The sequence below is a fragment of the Meles meles genome, chromosome 2 (genome assembly GCF_922984935.1).
Source record: "Meles meles chromosome 2, mMelMel3.1 paternal haplotype, whole genome shotgun sequence".
Lineage (NCBI taxonomy): Eukaryota > Metazoa > Chordata > Mammalia > Carnivora > Mustelidae > Meles > Meles meles.
This window is the reverse complement of record NC_060067.1, coordinates 166,247,529-166,266,025: the sequence shown is the minus strand read 5'-3', so window position 1 is coordinate 166,266,025 and position 18,497 is coordinate 166,247,529. Positions and strand designations below refer to the sequence as shown.

At 52.9% G+C, this 18,497-nt stretch overlaps 1 protein-coding gene across 3 annotated transcripts in view; it reads left to right on the top strand.

Annotated features, from left to right (window-relative positions):
* Nucleotides 1-18,497, top strand: part of BMP1 (bone morphogenetic protein 1) — a 42,136-nt gene that overhangs the window by 4,569 nt on the left and 19,070 nt on the right. For 2 of the 3 annotated variants that reach the window (XM_045992022.1, XM_045992041.1), the window contains exons 2-9: nt 2,897-3,010; nt 5,259-5,423; nt 5,611-5,728; nt 6,039-6,217; nt 6,980-7,085; nt 8,542-8,666; nt 9,242-9,357; nt 17,102-17,204. In XM_045992022.1, the coding sequence (XP_045847978.1) occupies nt 2,897-3,010; nt 5,259-5,423; nt 5,611-5,728; nt 6,039-6,217; nt 6,980-7,085; nt 8,542-8,666; nt 9,242-9,357; nt 17,102-17,204 (1,026 nt within the window). Of the gene's footprint in view, nt 1-2,896; nt 3,011-5,258; nt 5,424-5,610; nt 5,729-6,001; nt 6,218-6,979; nt 7,086-8,541; nt 8,667-9,241; nt 9,358-17,101; nt 17,205-18,497 lie in introns of those variants that run through there. The other variant, XM_045992031.1, reaches the window with a different exon arrangement.

Below are 18,497 nucleotides of genomic sequence, written 5' to 3'. Positions count from 1 at the left end.
CCAGGTAAGGGAATGGGGGGTTGTCCTGGACTCTCCAGCATCCAGATTCCCAAGAGCTTCCCCGTGGGGGAATCCCAAATGGGCAGGGCCTTCAGACTCAACGCCTGCCCACCCCATGTCTCCCCACCCCCACTCTGTTCCCACACATTCTTCAGCCATGACATTCCCCACCACAGGACACCCGCTCAGCAGAAGGGCTCTGTGGCCAGCCGGAGGGCCTGTCCCACCTTCCACTTGCCCTGCCCCCGCACACTGCCCTGGTCTCACAGGCCAGCACGGTTCTGTGTGCTCTGTGCTTGGAATTCAAGGTTCTGCTTCTGAGCACTCTGGGGCTTCACTCAACCAGGATCCCAGTGGGGGTGAACCGATATGCCTTTAGGAAGTAGAGAGCTGATCTTGAGTTTACGGGACTTTTGGGGGGTTAAGATTAATAGGAGCCATTTAGTGGGTGCTTACTATGCTCCAGGCTCTGTGCTAGGCGCTTTATTCACATGCTTATTTTATTCCATCATCCTGGGAGATGGATTCTATTGTTAGCTCCTTTTTATGTAGGAGAAAATTGAGGTTTAGAAGAGTTTATGTGACTTGTCAGCTAATAGGGGCCAAGCTGGGATTCAAAGACAGGTCTGTCTGCCTACAAAGACTTTGCTTTTTGCTGCGATGTCCAAAGATGAGTCTAAATGTCCAGCTACACGTGTATATGATGATGCCCGTAGGCGTGGGCACGTGAGCCTGGAGATGCCAGTGTCTGTGCAAAGCGTGTAAAGGTGTGAGGGTATTCTTGTGGCTAGCGTGTGCTTTTGTGAATGTTGGCCTTGCCTTCTTGGAGTGTACCTCTCATCCTGCAAGCTTTGCGGGTCAGCTGAGAAACATCTCCTGTTGCTGTCCCATCAGTTGCCAAGCCAAGGCCCCCGAAGATGATGTTTTACAGAAAAGAATCTTTCTCCTGTGGTGGAATAGATTCTGGGCCACTTACCAGCTGGTGACCTTGGGCAAGTCATTTCCCTTCTTAGGCCCAAGCATTGTGATTTCTGACATCAGGGAGTTGGGGCAGAATCTAGCCATGAGGTTATCTCTCAAAGAGTCTGCAGTTGTACACTCCTGGGCAAATGGACAGGTGGAGTATAATTTAATGGGCATGGCCTGAGTGGGCCAGGGTCAAGTGAATTCGTTAATGGGAAAGCACTTTGTCAGCTGGGAAGCACAATGTAGATTTCAGCGTTTACATAGAGTGTCCTTATGGCCACCATGACCGGCTTCCTGGATCTGGAGCTTGCAGTTCGTCTGTGGGCCTTGGAGCTTGTGCACATGTGTGTTTTAGAACCGTCTATGACTGTATTTTGTGTGTGTGTGGTTGTGTGTGTCTGCGTGAGTGTTTGTTTTTGTGTGTATTTACAATATGGGTTCTACAGCAGTAATGCACTTGAATACAATGAGTGCTAGACTGGGACTCAGGAGGCCCGAGTTATGCATCCAGCCTCTCCAAAGATGAGCAGTCGGGAGACCATTTCCCTCCCAGGCCTCAGTTTCCATATCTGTAAAATGGAATGTGGCCTGGATAACTGCTAGAGGGACTCCCACGTTCTGTCGATCCAGGTCTAGGTTGCATCAGAGTATGTGTTTGCAGGCCCAAAGAATATCAACATGATGCCCCACTTGAACAAACATTCTGGAGTGCCTTCCACCTGCAGGGGCGGTGCGGGTGGTGCGGGCACTGCTTGGGGCGGGTGGGAGGTAGGGAGCGTGTCTCTGTGACTTACAGTGCTTTGTGTTTGAGGGCACGGTTGTGGACGTCACCGTGTGTCTGATTCTGCATATGATGAAGTGTTTGTGTGTGTGTGTGTGTGTGTGTGTGTGTGTCCACCCAGTGGGCCATCTGGGGCGGAGAAACCTATGTGCAAGGCCTCAAGGTTAAAACAATTTGTGTAATGCTGCCGCCAGGTCTGTGTAGCACTTGGGATGAGAAGCAGATGTTGCCATGGGTGGAGCTTCAGGCAAGCGGCTCTGTGCTCCAGCTCCATCCAGTTCAGACTCCCACCTCCCCCAGCCCAGCAGGAAGCTGCTTCCAAGCGCCTTCCAGAGTGCTCAGCACCGCACTGCAGCGTCCTCCCGTCCTCCTGCTCCCTGCTCCCAACTTCTCAAAAGACAGGCAAATTGTTTAGCCCATCTCTCCAAACACATCTCTCCCCAGGTCCAGAGATCAAAATGGCCTATTCAGGGGGCTCTGCCACCCCCCCTCGCCCTTCTTGCTCCGGAGAAGGGACCCTGAGACTCCGAATTAGGAGTCCCTTGAGAACGGTTCAACTTCCTCCTAGCTGGGCAGCTCCCGTTCTGGATCCTGCTTTCCCTGATACGTCTCTCTGCTCTGTCCTTATTCACATCCTCTGCTCCATCTAACTGAAACCGCATTTGCTGAGTGGATACCGTGAGCTCAGCTCAGCACTAGGGGTCCGGGCCCACCAAGTAGACACTGTTATCCGACAGCCTTCTGCTTTCTCCATGGCACCCATCACCGCTCTTGAGTTCAGTGTTCGTTTCCTTGCATATTGTCGAAGGTTAGCTCTCCACAAACAGGGCCCTTTTCTATCTGGTTCATCGAGTGGTGCCTGGCCCAGGGAAGGTGCTTACTAAGTATTCGCTACAGAGTGATGGGCAAAGTGACATGACCGTGTCTTCCTCTTGTAGGGCGTGGGTATCAGCTTTGCTGGATTCCCAACTCCAAAGTGAGCATGAGTCTCCTCTCCCTCTTTGAGGGAGCCTCAAAGCCAGTCCCCCACAGCCTTCTTCCTCAGAAGGCATTTGAGGACAAAAGTTGCTATAAGGGAGCCCCTGGGGTGGAAGCTGTCAGTGCTGGGTAGAAGGATTAACTCCCCCCGGCCTCTTCTTTTCTCTCTAGCTGCCTTCCTTGGGGACATCGCCCTGGATGAGGAGGACCTCAGGGCCTTCCAGGCGCAGCAGGCTGTGGATCTTAGGCAGCGGGCACCCCACAGGTCTTCCGTCAAAACCGCAGGTATGCTGGGTACAGGCTGGCCCTCCTATGTCCCAGAAATGGGTTCCAGAATTGGAGAAACAAGGAACCTCCCTGTTTCCCAGCCAGGGTCTCTCAGGACAGAGGCTATGAGCTTGAACCCAGCATAATGGCTTGTCTTTCCTTGGGATAGCGTCATCCCTTCCCCAGAGGAACAGCAAGTGTAGACAAACCTGGGAGCTAGACCTAACATTCTTTTTGCTTACAGTTGACAAAGGACTTTCAAAAGCATTATCTAACTTAACTGTCCCCAGCCACCTGCACAGGTAGGTGTCAGGACAAGCCTTGCCTTGCAGATACAGAAACTAAGGCTCACAGCGGGTAACATGACTTGCTCATGATCACAGAGCTGGTCAGTGGCAGAGCTGGGACAGGAACCCAAGCCTTCTCACCCCAAATCTGAGGCTCTTCGCTCAACACCCCAACCCCTCCTGGCTTCTTGTGCTCCCTCTTTGCAAGCCTTTACACATCTTTCCAAGCCCATCTCCAGAGCTTTGCTGGAGAAACTTTCCCTGATCATCTCTCTACTCTCTGTTGACCATGTCAGTGAACCATATTTCAATAGTTGTTTTTTTTTAAATATGTCTATCTTCCCCTCTGGACTCAAAGCTTTTCAAGATCAGGGACGAGTCCTTCTCACCCTTGAGTGTGGCCCAAGCAGCTAGCAACCCATGTGGCCCTTGGGAATGGGTGAGAGAAGAGAAGGAGTCAGGGCACCGGCTGCTTCCATTCTGTCCAGCCTTGTCACTGCTGTGGAACGTGGTGCTGCCTCTAGGGAGCTCTCCGCCTGCCAGGGATAGGGATTCTCACCTGGAGCCCATTCAGCTTACACTCTATGGGGCTCAGGCAGTTGCCCTCTCCCCATGAGGGAGGATGGTGGCACAGGCAGCTGTAGAGAGCTGGCCCTGGAGGGTGACATGGTGGCCTGATAACTGGCAAGGCTTCCTGGGCCTGAGAGAGGACCAGCAGACAGTACAGGCAGAAGGGAGGGGTTGGAGTGCCAGGGCCCATCACGAACCCACCAGTTGACTTTGGGCAAATCTTCGGCCTCAGTTTCCTCATCTGTCCAGTATACATAGTGACACTTGCCCAGTGCACCCCAGAGAGCTACTATGTCACAGGAGAACGTGCATTTGGGAACACTTAAAGACATCAAGTTCCGTATGCTCCACAAGGAGGAAGTCTTATTAGGTGAGAAGGGAGCATTTCCTAGTCCCTAAGCCCCCTGCAATTCCTAGGAAATTAGTACATCATGGTTTTCCTTTTCAGTTATGCTCAATCCTTGCTCTCCGTGGTAGTTAGGAATAGAGCTATTGGACAAGCTTGCTCCATAAAGTCACTGTGAACACTGAATTCGCAGACCCTAAGCCATTCATCACTTCTAGGAGAAACACAGTGTTCGCTTCCTGCCAGCCTCTTGTCATACGATTTTCATCAACTGATCGGTTTGTGACCCCGTCTTACGTGTACGTGTGTTTCTGTTTAAAGACCCCTGATTTAGGGTGCCTGGGTGGCTCAGTTGCTAAAGCCACTGCCTTCGGCTCGCATCATGATCTTGGAGTCCCGGGACTGAGTCCCACATTGGGCTCCCTGCTCGGCAGGGAGTCTGCTTCTCCTGCTGACCTCTCTCCTCTCATGCTTTCTCTCTTTCATTCTCTCTCTCTCTCAAATAAATAAATAAAATCTTAAAAAAAAAAAAAAGACCCCTGGTTTAACACACAGTGGATTCATTAACACGGAGCCACGGCCAGCAGCCCTCTGACTCATGACCGAATGAAGGTTATGTAACACACATCTATGTTTTCCATAAAGCACATGAAATCCTTCTAGCACTTGGGACACCAGACGGCATGACAGGGCTTCAGCACCATCGGGGTGGAAGGAAGTCATTTTAAACAGCGAAGACACCAACAAAAAGCCCCCAAATGCAAAAAGAAAAAAAAAAAAAAAAAGAGTGGCACTAAATAGACTCTAAAAAGGATACTTATTGACAGCGTCACCTTGTTCCACCTGAGCTGGGCATGTGGGTGACTCACACCTTTCCTCCCGGCTCTGCAAAGGTCGGCGAATAACCATGAGAAAGCGGACGGTATTGATTTGGGGATTACAAATAAGTTTTAGTGAGTGGGCGAATACGGAATCCCTCCAAAATGAGGATAGATTATATAATTTGTTTCCCCCACCATCCCTTCATTCACTTTCTACCAATGTCTCCGTCTTCCAACCCCAGGAAATTCCTCTGCCTTCGACAGCCAGAGCACTGGTGGGCAGCTGCAGAGGAGAAGCCGTGGGAGATGGAGGGGCAGGTCCCGGATCCGGCGGGCGGCCACATCCAGACCAGAGCGAGTGTGGCCGGATGGAGTCATCCCCTTTGTCATTGGGGGAAACTTCACTGGTGAGTGTGATTATGGGGGATGGGGGAGGGAGGAAGCCTGCGTCTGGACCTGACCATGGGGCAGCCGGGTCACGTGTAGGGGTAGGAGTGGTACCTTCTGTGTACCTGTCCAACAACAGGCTGACACTCTAATAGTGGGTGGGCCTAGCTGGACCCTGTGACCCCCTGGCCCCCTTCATCCTGGCAGGTAGCCAGAGGGCAGTCTTCCGGCAAGCCATGAGGCACTGGGAGAAGCATACCTGCGTCACCTTCCTGGAGCGCACTGATGAGGACAGCTACATCGTATTCACCTACAGACCCTGCGGGTGAGCAGGGGCCCCTGGGCGCTGCACCCTCGGCCGTCATCCCAACCTATATTCTGCCCGGGGCACTGCTACTGCCCCAACGGGACCTGACACTGCGTCACCTGTCCTTCCCCCACCACCCCTTCCCTGGGACATCTCCCCAGGAGCTGCCCAGATGTGGCTATGACCCCTGCACACAGCCTGGGCATCCCGCGCTCAGGCCCCTCCCCCGCGCCTCGCTCCCCCGCCCCCCTGGCAGCCTCGCCCGGCCCCTGAGTGGATGCACTCCCCCAGCTCGGGACCGCCCCCCTGAGCTGGCCCCGCCCTCCAGGTGCTGCTCCTACGTGGGTCGCCGTGGCGGGGGCCCACAGGCCATCTCTATCGGCAAGAACTGTGACAAGTTCGGCATCGTTGTCCACGAACTGGGCCATGTCATCGGCTTCTGGCACGAACACACAAGGCCAGACCGGGACCGCCACGTCTCCATCGTGCGGGAAAACATCCAGCCAGGTAGCGCCTTGACCTTGGTGCCTAGCTGTGTGCCAAAGCAGTCCCGGGGGCCCCCACGCTCCAGGGCCTCTGGTGGGGGTGGGAGCTGCTGCCTGGAGCCATCGCTTTTGGTCAGCTTAGTGGGCAGCCCTTGTCCAGGGCCCAGGTTTGTCCAGGCCCCGGCCCTGAGTCTTCTGCTCCCTGCCAGGAGCAGCTCTGAGACGGTTGATCAGTTATAGAGCTGCTTGGGGGGCTGGGAGAGATCCTGGTCCTAGACGCAGAGGCCATCGGGCAAGCCAGAGCCCAGCTGCCCTGGGGTGGTGCAGATTTAGTGGAGGGAACTGGCACATCCCCCATGCCATCTCAGCCTTTCTCTTCACTTTTCCTCAGTCTTCTGCCCTTTGCCTAGTCTCTCCTCTAAGGGTTTTTTTTCTTGTTTCTCCAGGCTACCTCCCTCCCCTCCCATCCTGCTTCCTTCCTCCCTCTCAGGCCTCCTCCACTCTTCCCGGCTTTCATCTCCCTGTGGTTCTAGAAATGAGTGCTTCCTTCCCGTAATCCCTGAGCCTTCCCTCCAGCCAGTCCTCATTGACCCTGCCCCTCTGCTGGACAGACTCTTCTAGAGACCTCCCCTTACCCCCAGACTTCCCTTGGCCACTCCCAGACCCCCAGGTAGGGGGGGCACCTCTCGAGTGCAGGGAGGACCCCATCCCTGAAAATGTGGCACCGCACCCCACACAGACCCACCCCTCCTACCCCCCCACACCTTTTTCCTGGTCTTCGCAGGGCAGGAGTATAACTTCTTGAAGATGGAGCTCCAGGAGGTGGAGTCCCTGGGGGAGACCTATGATTTTGACAGTATCATGCACTATGCCCGGAACACGTTCTCCAGGTGAGAGATGGGGCCTGGCCTCCTCCGGGGCAGCCCAGTCCCGCCCCCTGCAGGTCATTCTCTTTGGGCCTCTCATTTTGCACTAGGCTGCCTGACTGGGGCAGTTCCCAAGGACAAGCACAGACTTCCGGGTGGCCGCAGCCCCCAAGCAGAGGACCCGTGGGAGCCACCTGCCCTGCTGTCCTCTTCCATGCTGGGTCCATGGCCCAGCCGGGACTCACAAAGCCTAGTACCATGTAACTGAGGGCACCTGGCCCAGCAGGCTGAAAATCCAGCCACTCTGCTGGCCGCCTAGATAAATGCCGTCACCCCAGAGCTGTATCAGCCCAAGGGAGCTGAGCTTTTCCCTCATCTTTCAGCCAAAAGAGGCACATTTTTCTCACTGGGGTCATCCTTTCTAATCAGTCTGCCTTTTTGTAACTGGCTAATTTGTACAAAGGCTTCCTCCTGCCCTGAACTAGCCTCTTTCTCCTGCTCACAAGTGCATGCACACTTACTCCTTTTCCTGGGCCCACATTCCCAGAAATCACAGCCAGAACCCCCCAAGGTAGTGGCCCAGCCTCTGCCCCCACAGCTTCTTAGCAAGGTGTGGGAAACGGCCCCTCCCTCCTCCTCCTCAGGCTCCCCTTCCTGGCCTGGCCTTTCCCATGCCTGGGTCTTTCCTCATCCTCTGTCTGCTCTCCTGCTCTATCCCAGGCCCTTCTCAGTCTCCCTGCCTCCAGACCTGAGGGAACAGAGACAGGAGGAAGGGTGGTGAGGTCATCCACCACCCCCACCATGGCCACAGACCTCCCCTGGACATTTCCCACCACATCCCACCCTCCCCCCTGCCGAGTTCCACCCAACTGGGTGTGAGTCAGGTACCCTGGGGAGGTGGAGGGCTGCCTGCTTCCCTTCGCCCTGCTCCTCCCAGATGGCAACACCCAGGACTTAGCAGGCAGGAACTCAGGGGGGACAGGAGGCACCGGTGGATCGGGACTCATGAGGCTGTCCCCAGGGTCTGGTCTGGCCAGGGCAGAATTTGTCAGGAGCAGCCTGTAGCAGCAGGATGGGCGCGGGCCCTGGCAGTCCCAAGAGGGGGTTAGCACGAGGGACCACGGAGCAAGGACTGGGAGAGGCTGGCCACTTGATCAGCAGGGGTCGGAAGACCTCCTGATGTTGGCACTGGACCCAGACTGAGCCAGAGCACCAGCAAGTTCCCAAGGCATGTGGAACCTGCGTCCCTGACCTCCCAGAGTATTCCTGGGGCTCCCCCAGGCTCCAGCCATGTGGCTGCCACGGAGCAGGGTGGCTGCTGGTCAGTGGGCAGCATAATGACAGGGTGAGATATTTCCGCCCGTCCCTGACCCTACAGAGGAATGTCTGGGCTCTGGCAGGGTCGTGACCTTGGGCGCACACAGGCACGCCACCCGTCCTTCCATCAGACTCTCACCCAGGTCGGGCTTTTCCTCCTCAGGGGCATCTTCCTGGACACCATTGTTCCCAAGTACGAGGTCAATGGGGTGAAACCTCCCATCGGCCAAAGGACCCGGCTCAGCAAGGGGGACATCGCCCAGGCCCGCAAGCTCTACAAGTGCCCAGGTCGGGGCAGGGAGGGATGGGCCAGGGAGGGGTGGAGGACAGAGCCCCGAGGCAGCCAGTGGCCAGGGCCTGGGGCTGAAGAGGCTAAAGCCATAAGTCTTAGGGAAGTCCAGAGGCTGCCTGGTGTTGGGGGTGGGAGCACCCAGGCAGGGGCGCTGTTCAAGATAAGCAACCAAACGGGGGCTGGGATTGGGTGGTGGTGAGGTGTCGAGCCCCACACCTTCTGGGGCTCTGGGAGAATAGGGCAGTCGGAGCAGTAAAGAGGGCTAGCAGGGCAATTCCCAGGAGTGAGGTAGAGCGGGGCCCACCAAAGGAATTGGACCTTCACTCTGGAAACCCTGTTGCCTTGACAACAGGGCATCCTGCAGCACTAGGCTGAAGAGGTCAGACCTGTGAGCTTATATGTGAGGAGCAGGGAGTGGATCTTAAAGGGATAGGACCACCCCGGACTCCCTCCCCTCCTCAGACGTTCTTCTCCCTGTCAAAGGATGCCAGAGCTCAGGGCGGGAGGTCAGAAGGCTGGGGGAGATTGGGCATCTGCAGCCAGCAGTTCAGTCGTTTCCTTTCCTTGACAGCCTGCGGAGAGACCCTACAAGACAGCACAGGCAACTTCTCGTCCCCCGAGTACCCCAATGGCTACTCCGCCCACATGCACTGCGTATGGCGTATCTCAGTCACACCCGGGGAGAAGGTAACCGAGCATCCCCTCCTCTGCCAGGACCCCAGAGTAGGACAGCATAGTCCATTGTGGCTGTGAATGACCTACCTGGGAGACGTAGACCCATTCACCCCATAAAAAATGGAGCACTGTCTCGAGGAAGGGCTTCTAGCCATGCTTATAAGGGAAGGCTGGATCACAGAGAGCCCTTGCTACACAAGAGGCACTTTTCTGAGGGCTTCTCAGGCTCACCTACAGGGTTTTCATGGGGAATCTGGACCCTTCACGCACCCCTGCTCTTCCCATGTCCTTCCATACATTTTGACTGTTTCCAAAAGTCAGCGTTAAGACTTGATTGGAACATGGCACTTAATGTACTAGTACAGTATGGAACCCAGCTAGATTTTGTTCCTGGTCCTATTGTCTAGTCCAGCAGCTCTCCGGACCATGTGGAATCCGAGTCCTCCATTCAACAGGTGGCCGTCCCTCGTACTCTGTCCCGAATTGTCAATGAGCATGTCCTCTGGGTCTTTGGAACCTGGTCTTTGACTGAAACACTGAACATGGCACGAATCAAGGCAGATCCAAGATCCCTTTCTGAGCTGACATGGTTCATTGGTGGACTTTGGGCAGAGTTACTCCATTGGCTATGACACCCCTTAATATCACTACCAACCAGCCATGAGTCACTGCCTTGTTGGCTGGGAAGTGAGCTTCTCAGACCATGCTTTTGTCATCTTCATATTCCTGGTGCAGGAAGTAGTTGCTGAACACTGAATAGGTAGACGGACTGCCTTACCAAATCAAACCTACCAGTAGTAGATGGTAAAACGCCTTTTAAAATGGAAGTGACATTTGTCTGATACTTTGTTTCAAGTGAACCTGAACTGATTCCTAGGATTCAAGTGTCTCCTTTCTAAATGGTGGCAGACTGTCTGTTTAACTGGGGACTGACATTCAACTCAGTGGTTTGCAATTCCCAGAATTCACTCCAAACCCTCCTTCTAACACAGGCACGCATGCGTGCACACACACCCCCCTTTTGAAAACTGGCAAAGCTTTTGTTCTGAGCTCTCGAGATTACAGACACTGATCACATCTGTAAGTTATTTGAGTGTCCTCTGATGTCATTTTTGAGCCTAGAGGCAAAAACCAGTTTAAAGAGGTGCTCCCTGACTCTCCTCCAATATGAATCGGTTTCCATTTCCTTTCCAAACTGTGCTTATTTTATTTTTCGCAATTTAAAGATCATTCTCATTTGTGCTAGACTTCTGTTGAGGGTTGAGTAATTCCATCACCTCTCTCAGTTAACATTCTGTCACCCTCCTTGAAAAGTCAACCCATCCCCTCCTTGTTCTTTTTTTTTTTTTTTAATTCTGAATTGAACTTAAAATATCCCTGTCCTTTTTGCTGCCCCGTTTGGAGCATGCCCTGGCTTCCTTGATCCTTCTGCCAGAGGTCTCCACTGCTGCAGCCTTTGGAGATCTCACAGTGGATAACAATAAAAACAACTAACGGTTATTGACCGCGTGATGGGCCGGGCATGTGTTAAATTCTTTATGTGTTATGTCTTGTAATTAACACTGTGACATTCTCGGCTGGTGCTCATGTCATTCCCATTTTGCATATGAGAGAACAGACTTGGGAAAATTAAGTAGCTGGCCCAAGAAACTGGATTACGACACAAAAATCCATGATTGCAGTACTGGGTATTCTAAAGCTTTGCCCCGTATCAACAATTGCTAAAGCGTCCTTCCCCAGACCCCTGTGCACACTGCTCGCCCAACACAGGGGGACAGAAAGAGGCACGAGGTAGTCCCGGCTCCGGGAACATAGAGTAGGGTAGAATCAATATTGCCGTCTTTCCTGTTCAGAAGATTTGCTCAGTCAGCAAGGATATGACAATTTGGTCAGGATCCGTCTCCTTCCCTGCGGTTCTGAGCCGCTATGGGCTGGCCCTAGTCTCCAGTAGACACATGGCTGGGCCGCTGGAGCCTCTCTGTGCCTGGAGCCTCTTCCCTCCACAACTCCCCAGAGACTCCCCAGCCCTTTTCAGAGGGCTGCCTGGAGCTCCAGGAAGAGAAGACGGCTACAGAGAAAAATTCCAGATTCATCAGTGCGTGGTTGCAGAGAGAGCAAAAGTAAAACTTGCTCCTAGTCCTGGATGCAGTTGTAGAGTTGTAAGTGAGTCAGAGATGGACCCCCGGGGGACAGGCGCCCTTGAAGGGCTCTCGGAGGCTGGGGAGCTAGGGAAGATGGCCTCGTGACACCACAGCCACGATTCCTCGCTGTGCGCCCACTATGTGCCAGGCAGAGTAGTAGGCATCTCGTGTGCATGACCTCGTTATTCCTCTCATCTGTTTTGAGGCGCAGGGGTGTCATCTCTCAGGTATAGACGAGGGTGTCGGGGCTCAGAGTGCAGAACTCTGCCCGGGTTTACACAGGCAGTCGTGGTGGAACCAGCATTCAGTTCCAGGACTGCCCGACTCCAAAGTCTATGCTCTTTCAACAGTCACCCTGGGATAAACCCGCCTGCGTTCAGGGGTGGACTTTGATGTCTCTCCTGGGCTGAGGTTGTTTTCACTCGCTCTCCACTTCTTCGCTTTTTGCCAGAAGTACGAGTGATATGTGCATTTTATCTTATATGGTTATGCAAGTCAGGGATATGTCAGAGAAGAAAGAGCCCGGTTGGAGGCCTTCTTTTAGAACCCCCAAGTGTCCACACTGTGCGTCATTAGCAGCTGCCCCAAAGAGGACTGACAGTGTCTCCCAAGCCACGAACCCAGCTCCTTCTGAGCAGGAAAATGGTTTTAGGAGATCACGGTCTACTGTCGCAAATAAGCCGAGAAGATGTGAACTGAAAATGTCTCTTGGATTTGGCAGTAGCGTCCACCCCCACTCCCATCCCTGCCTTGCAATAACCTTCCCGTTCTTCAAGCTCCCACTCAGATCCTGCCTCCTCTGTCATGTCTTCTCTGACCCCCACCTCCCGTCCCCCAGCTGGGAGAGGGGAGCCCTCCCTCCTCTGGCAAGGCCCGTGAGGGACCCTCCCCTGAGCTCCTGCTTCCCCATGCTGAAGGGCATGGGGCTCTGAGGGCAAAGGCCAAGCTGACCCTCATTCTTGGCGCAACTGTTCGGCCAAATCAAGGGGCGGCCTGGGGAGGCCACATGGAGTGCTGGTTCAGGGTGTGAGTTGAAGAGCCAGAGTTGAAGAGTGTCTGGGTCTGATTCTGGTCTGCTGTGCTGTTTATGATCTTGGGGAAGTTGCTTAACCACTCTGGGCTTCGTTTCCCCATTTGTAACGTGGGCCTGCTGGTAGTGCCTCCATCAGGGGCTGATGATACAAGGGTTAGACAAGTTCATGTACGTGAAGTGCTTAGAGCAGCGCCTAGCACGTGGTCGGGGTTCAGTCGAGGCTAGCTGTTATTACCATTCTGTTAACGGAGAAATCCCTGGCCAGCCTCCCCGGGTTCCACATCCCCCATCTGCCTCCCTCTACTTCCAGTTTCTGGAACAAGCCCATTTCAAAGTTCAAAGTCTTAGGCAAACTCAGCTCCAGTAGTGAAATTAACTTTTTTGTATAAAAAACTGTAGTTTTTTATAAACTGTAGTATATATGTGTGGCCTGTATGTACGTTGTATGTGTGACTCTTAACATGCGTCAGTGCTACAAACCTTACGTATATTAGCTCCCTGAGTCCTGTCAGGTAGGTCTATGACCATTGCCATCCTACAAAGAAGGGAATGGAGGCCCAGAGGTGTGAAATGATGGGCCTCAGGTGGTCCAGCAAGGCAGACAGAAGCCAGGCCATGGGTCCCCAGGAGTCGACATGTTGTCCCAGTTACTCACTGACGGCAGCCCACAAACGTGATGCGTACCTCCCATGTGCGGGGTGCACTTGGAGACCCCGCACGCTGTATCTCGTTTAATCCCCCAGCTCCTCAGGCTCACCCCCACGTTTTAGACAAAGACACCGAGGCACAAAGAAATCAGGCCACGGGCTCAGAGTCACCAGCCAGGAAGTGGCGGAGCCCGCCAGGTTTTCTTTGGCCGAGGGCAGTGCCCCTGCCACCAGAGCACAGCTGTTTCCACATGACAGAAGCTGTTACGACGCTTAATTAGACAGCTCTGGTCTCAATATAGCCACGGCCGTGCCTCCCTGGAGGGTGACCCTAACCACCAGCACAGGTCTCTTCCTCCTGAGGGAGGCGACCGCAGGTCCCTCCTACCCCGTGGGAGGTCTCGGGTGGGCCCTTTGGGGCTGTGCTGGCTGGGCGTGGTCTGCTCAGAGGCTGTGAATTCATCCGCCCTGAACAGAGCCAGAGTTGTTCCCAAGGATGACGGGAAAGTTGCTGCTGTTCTGAGCCCAGCTGCTGACCAAATTGATTGGCAGAGCCGGGGAGGCCACATGGAATCATGGTGAGGGGCGTAAGCTGAAGAGCCAGAGCTCTCCCCCTGGGCTTTCTGCTTTCCTTCTTCCGTCCAGCAACTCCTTAAAAGAGAGTTTTGTTGTCTGTCAGATAGAAGGATGATGTATCCGTGCTGTAAGAATTTTGAAAAATAGAAGAATTCCTAAGGTAAAAAGTGGATATTCTCCCTTGGATTCGCCTTCAAATCCCACTCTTCCGAGGCGACTACCACTTGCTAGGTCCTTTCAGAGCCTTTCGAGTATGTGTGTGTGCCGGTGTGTATGGATATATGGTCTCAGGTACCTTGCCTTTCACTCAACAGTTAATTGTGGTCAGGGTTCCATGTCCACAAATCAGCTTCTACCTCAGGCGTGTTCATGGCCACTTAGCAGGCTGTCATCCCCATTTCTCTTCACTGCTCGGCCATCCCTGTAGGTCTCCACTGATGGATGTTTCATTTAAGTTTTTTATAAGTTTCTAGTATTAACCAAAATCGTTACAGTAAATATCTCAAAATTTAGATCTTCATGCACTGGGGCAAATGTATCTGTAAAATAGATTCCTAAAAGCAAAATTCTATTCAAGAAATATTTATGAAGCAACTCCTACATGCCATGCACCCAAGATTCTGTAGTGAATTAAAATTCCTGGCCTCGAAGGGTTTACGGTTTGGCAGGTTTGGAGGACGGGCAAGCAAATAAAAAGTAAACGCAGTAAGTTAGATGGTGATTGATGTCATGAAGGAAATCAGCAGTAGGAGATAAAGGAGTGAAGTGGGGATTACTGTTCCATGTGGGAAGGCCTCATTCACATCAGGTGAGTTGGAGGAGAAATGGACAGGAAATGAGGCAACACTTTGGTGGGCAGATAGCTGGGGAGAGCTTCTAGGCAGCAAATGCAAAGGCCCTGAGGCAGGAGCAGGCTTGGTATGTTTGAGGACCAGCAAGGCCAATGTGGCCACAGCCAAGTAAGCAAGGAGGGCATTGTGGGGAGAGGGGGTCAGAGAGATAGTGGGGGGTTAGACCACAGATGGCCTTAGAGGACATGGTGAAGACTTTGGATTTTATTCTGAATAACATGCATTAAAGGATTTTGAGCACTTGGGAGATAAGATCCGGTTTCATCATGAAAGGCCTGCTGTGGTGAGAGGTAGTATCAAGAGTAGGGACTACTGAACTAATCTTGGAAAAAGTTGATGGCAGGGCCAGGACCGCGAGTCAAGAAGGGGAACGGGTGGTTTGAGGAGAGAAGGGGAGGCTGTAAAAGGTGGGCCTGGCAGCTCGAAGGGCCCAGTTGGTCTCCCATTTCAAGTGAGACAGTCAATGTGCTTGTATTTTCTCTAGCCACTACATTTGCCCTTCTGGGAAGAGGCACAGAGTAGGTAGAAGTCGGATTTAATCAGTGATTTTCAGGAAGAGGAGAAGTTGAGGTCCTTTGCAAGGAGGTAATGATAAAGTTCGACCACGGATTTGCCGGCCTTTGCCACTTCCTCTGTGTCCTATTTCAGGCATTTTCTAGAAAGACAAAATATTGGGCACACTGTCTCCAGAGCAAGAGCCAGATTTTCAACATCAGTTTTTTCAAAATATGAGGACTTCTCTCTGGATAATAACAATAGCTCTCATGATGACTGATAACAATCATCAAGAGTCGTATAGGCACTTTTCCAAACCTGGGCTTGCTCGGTTACATCCCAGAGAACCACAATTAAGAAACACTTCCCCAAACACAAACACATTTAAGCCCATGTTATGAGTCAAAAGAAGAGAAGTAGGATGGGTGTGGGTCCCAAGCTAGGCAGGAGAGATGTGAGTATGTGAAGGTAGAAGGCAGGAAAACCCCATAGGCTCAGGTTGACAGTCCTGGTGAATTGGAAGTGTTGCTGGACTCCATAGAGAGCGGTGAGCGAGGACAGATGGGGGCACGTGGCCGGACAGTGGGCTCCTCGAAGCTGAGCTTCTGTGGGAGGAGGCACAGTTACCGGTGAGAACAAGGTCTAGGGCATGATGTGTCACGTGTGGTGAAGAAGAGGTGGGGAGAGGAGGTCCTGGCGGAGAGGCCAGGAAACGGGAAGCATCGTCTAGATGGATGTGGAAATCTCTGAACATTCTGAAGGGGGTCCATGTCAGGAAGTGTCAACGAGCCAGAGCTCTTCCCTGAGCCTCGACCATCACAGCTTTGATGACAGGCTATGGACCACGGTTGCCGGTGCCAGCTTTGGAATCATTTTCATTCTCTCCTCTGCTCTGCCTGCCTCTAACTCATCCATGTGCCAAAGGGAGACAGATCTTATTTTCTTTTCCTTCAGCAGGAAGCCAGCTAGATCTAACAGGACACACCCCTTAGGTCGCAGCGAACCGTTCCCTGGAGTTCCCTGCTTGTTGGACTCTAAAGACACAAGAGGCTTTGGGGCACATTCTGGAAACTACTAAAGCAATTTCCCTCCTGGTCAGTGTGCTTCTCTACCTGTTAGTGTGTGTACCTGCCGGGGAGAGTTGGACATTACCAAAGTGTCAAATGTCCCTCCAGTGTGACATGACCAGCTGATGAGTTCATGCTCAGGAGGCACTCAGGGCAGTGGCAATGAGCTCCCATGTCAGGGTGACGTGCTCTTTCCTCGGGTAATGCTCGGGGCCGCTGAGGTCAGAGATCTTGGGTGATTTACCCAAGGACTCACATCGGGAAATGCAGAGGTGACATCCCAGCTCAGGCCCGTGTGTGTGGAGTCTGAGTTTTTTCACTAAGTGAGATTTTCAGATGTATATATCCTTCTGCATCCTAAGCCCTTGACAGGGACAGACCTGAAACCCATTCACAGGAAGCATTCGGACCTGGTATTCCCCTCAGCCGCTAGGATGGCCCCCTGCCTGGGATCAGCGTTCAATATATATGTGACCACAGTGACTCAGCCCTTCTTCTCTGCCTCTTCTCTCTGGACCCTTCATTCCCATTTCAGAGTCCCCGATACCCACATGCCACCCTGGCCCCTTCCTCCCACTGAGACAGCATCCCTCTAAAGGTGCTGGATTCGTGTTACTGAACTTGACCAGGAGGACAGCTGGGTCGAGGTGGAAACAATGGCTCCTCACGAAGGGAATAAGAAAAATGAGACATTTTACTTATTAGATTCCACAAGGCTACATATATTAAGTGAGAACCAGGATGTCTGAGAAGGATGCTGCCCGTCATTGGCAGACAGCTGGGGAGAGGAGGGACGTTTCTGTGCCCAGAGCTCATTTTCGGGACCTCTTCACTATTCACAGAGGGGAAGGCAGGCCCCCACCATGGGCTGGCAGGCGAGGCTGGTGAGTCTGGTGAGGCATAGGGGGCTGCGTAACTCTCCTCCTCTTCTTCCCATGTCTCCTAGATCATTCTGAACTTCACGTCCATGGATCTGTATCGCAGCCGCCTGTGCTGGTATGACTACGTGGAGGTCCGGGACGGCTTCTGGAGGAAGGCGCCCCTCAGAGGTAATGCAGGAGCCCACCCCCTCCCCTGCCTCCTCTGTGGCTGTGGCAATGTATGATTTGCAAATATCATCTCCCATTCAGTGAATTGCTTTTTTGTCTTGTTGACAGTTTCCCTCACTATGCAAAAGCTTTCGGTTTGATGTGGCTAATTCCTTCTTAAGAACTACTTAAATCACAGTCTCTTCATCCTCCGCTGAAACCCAAAGCCTGGCCAAGGGTGATCTGGCCACCCTGGTGTGGGAGCCAAGAGGCCTGGCAGAACTAGTGCCTTCTAGCTCTAGAAGTCCCTTTCCCAATCTGGACCTCAGAGTCCTTGGTATGGGCTTCTGGGCCTCCTGCCGGGGTGACGCTCAGTGTGTGGGTGGCAGGAGTCATGCAAGTGGACACAGGGAGACAGACAGGCACAACTCCCCAGCTCCAGGCTCTCTCCCTCATCTGGGCACTTTCAGAGGCTCCATTTTCTCTCTCTGCAAGGTCTGGCTTAAGGGTGCCCACAGGGTAGCCTGGCACACTGTGGGGGCTCCCCACCTGGAATAGTGGCCCCCACTTGTTTGCACAGGATACTTTGTCCCTTGTTGGTGAGGGGAGTGGTGAGTAAGCGGGGGGGGGGGTGTGAGTATTCAGAAGCACGGGACAGAAGATGCTTTAATGGCATGAAGTTAGGGCTAAGAGAGGCTTTTTCTTCAAGCCTGAGGAGCTGTGTGAATTCTCCTCCAATCTGGACATACTCCTAAGTTGCCCAGGACTGCCCATTAGCGTTAGAACCTTTGTTCCACAGCCCGGCCTGAAGCAGGCTGATGAATCATTGCTATCCATCTCTTTCTGATATTCAAATACTTCTTATTAGTCACCCAAAGCAGCTGTCATTACAACACTTCCTCCTGCAGACATGGAAGCGTTTCCAAGATTCCACTTACTTTCTCGTAACTTGCATTCCTAGGTCAGCACCTTCTGTCCCTTGCCGAAGGTTGGGCAACGCTCAATCTTATTTGGAACACGCAAGTCATCCCTCATTGATTCTTGACTACCAAGAATTCCACAAATGGCCAGCCTCATCTGCTGACACAGATTCTTGTCAGGGTTTATTTCAAAGGGGACATTTTCTGACCCATTCTCTGGATTCTAGGATATCCTTGGGGTCCTCTGACATTGCTTGCATTTGGTCAGATGAAAACATTAGTAATGTCCAAAGAAAACTGTGTTCTTTCTTGGTGATTACTTGTCTGCATGGAGATCAAATGACAGTAATGGCGATAATATGCTCCTTTAAAAAAAGTAAATAAACACAGATAC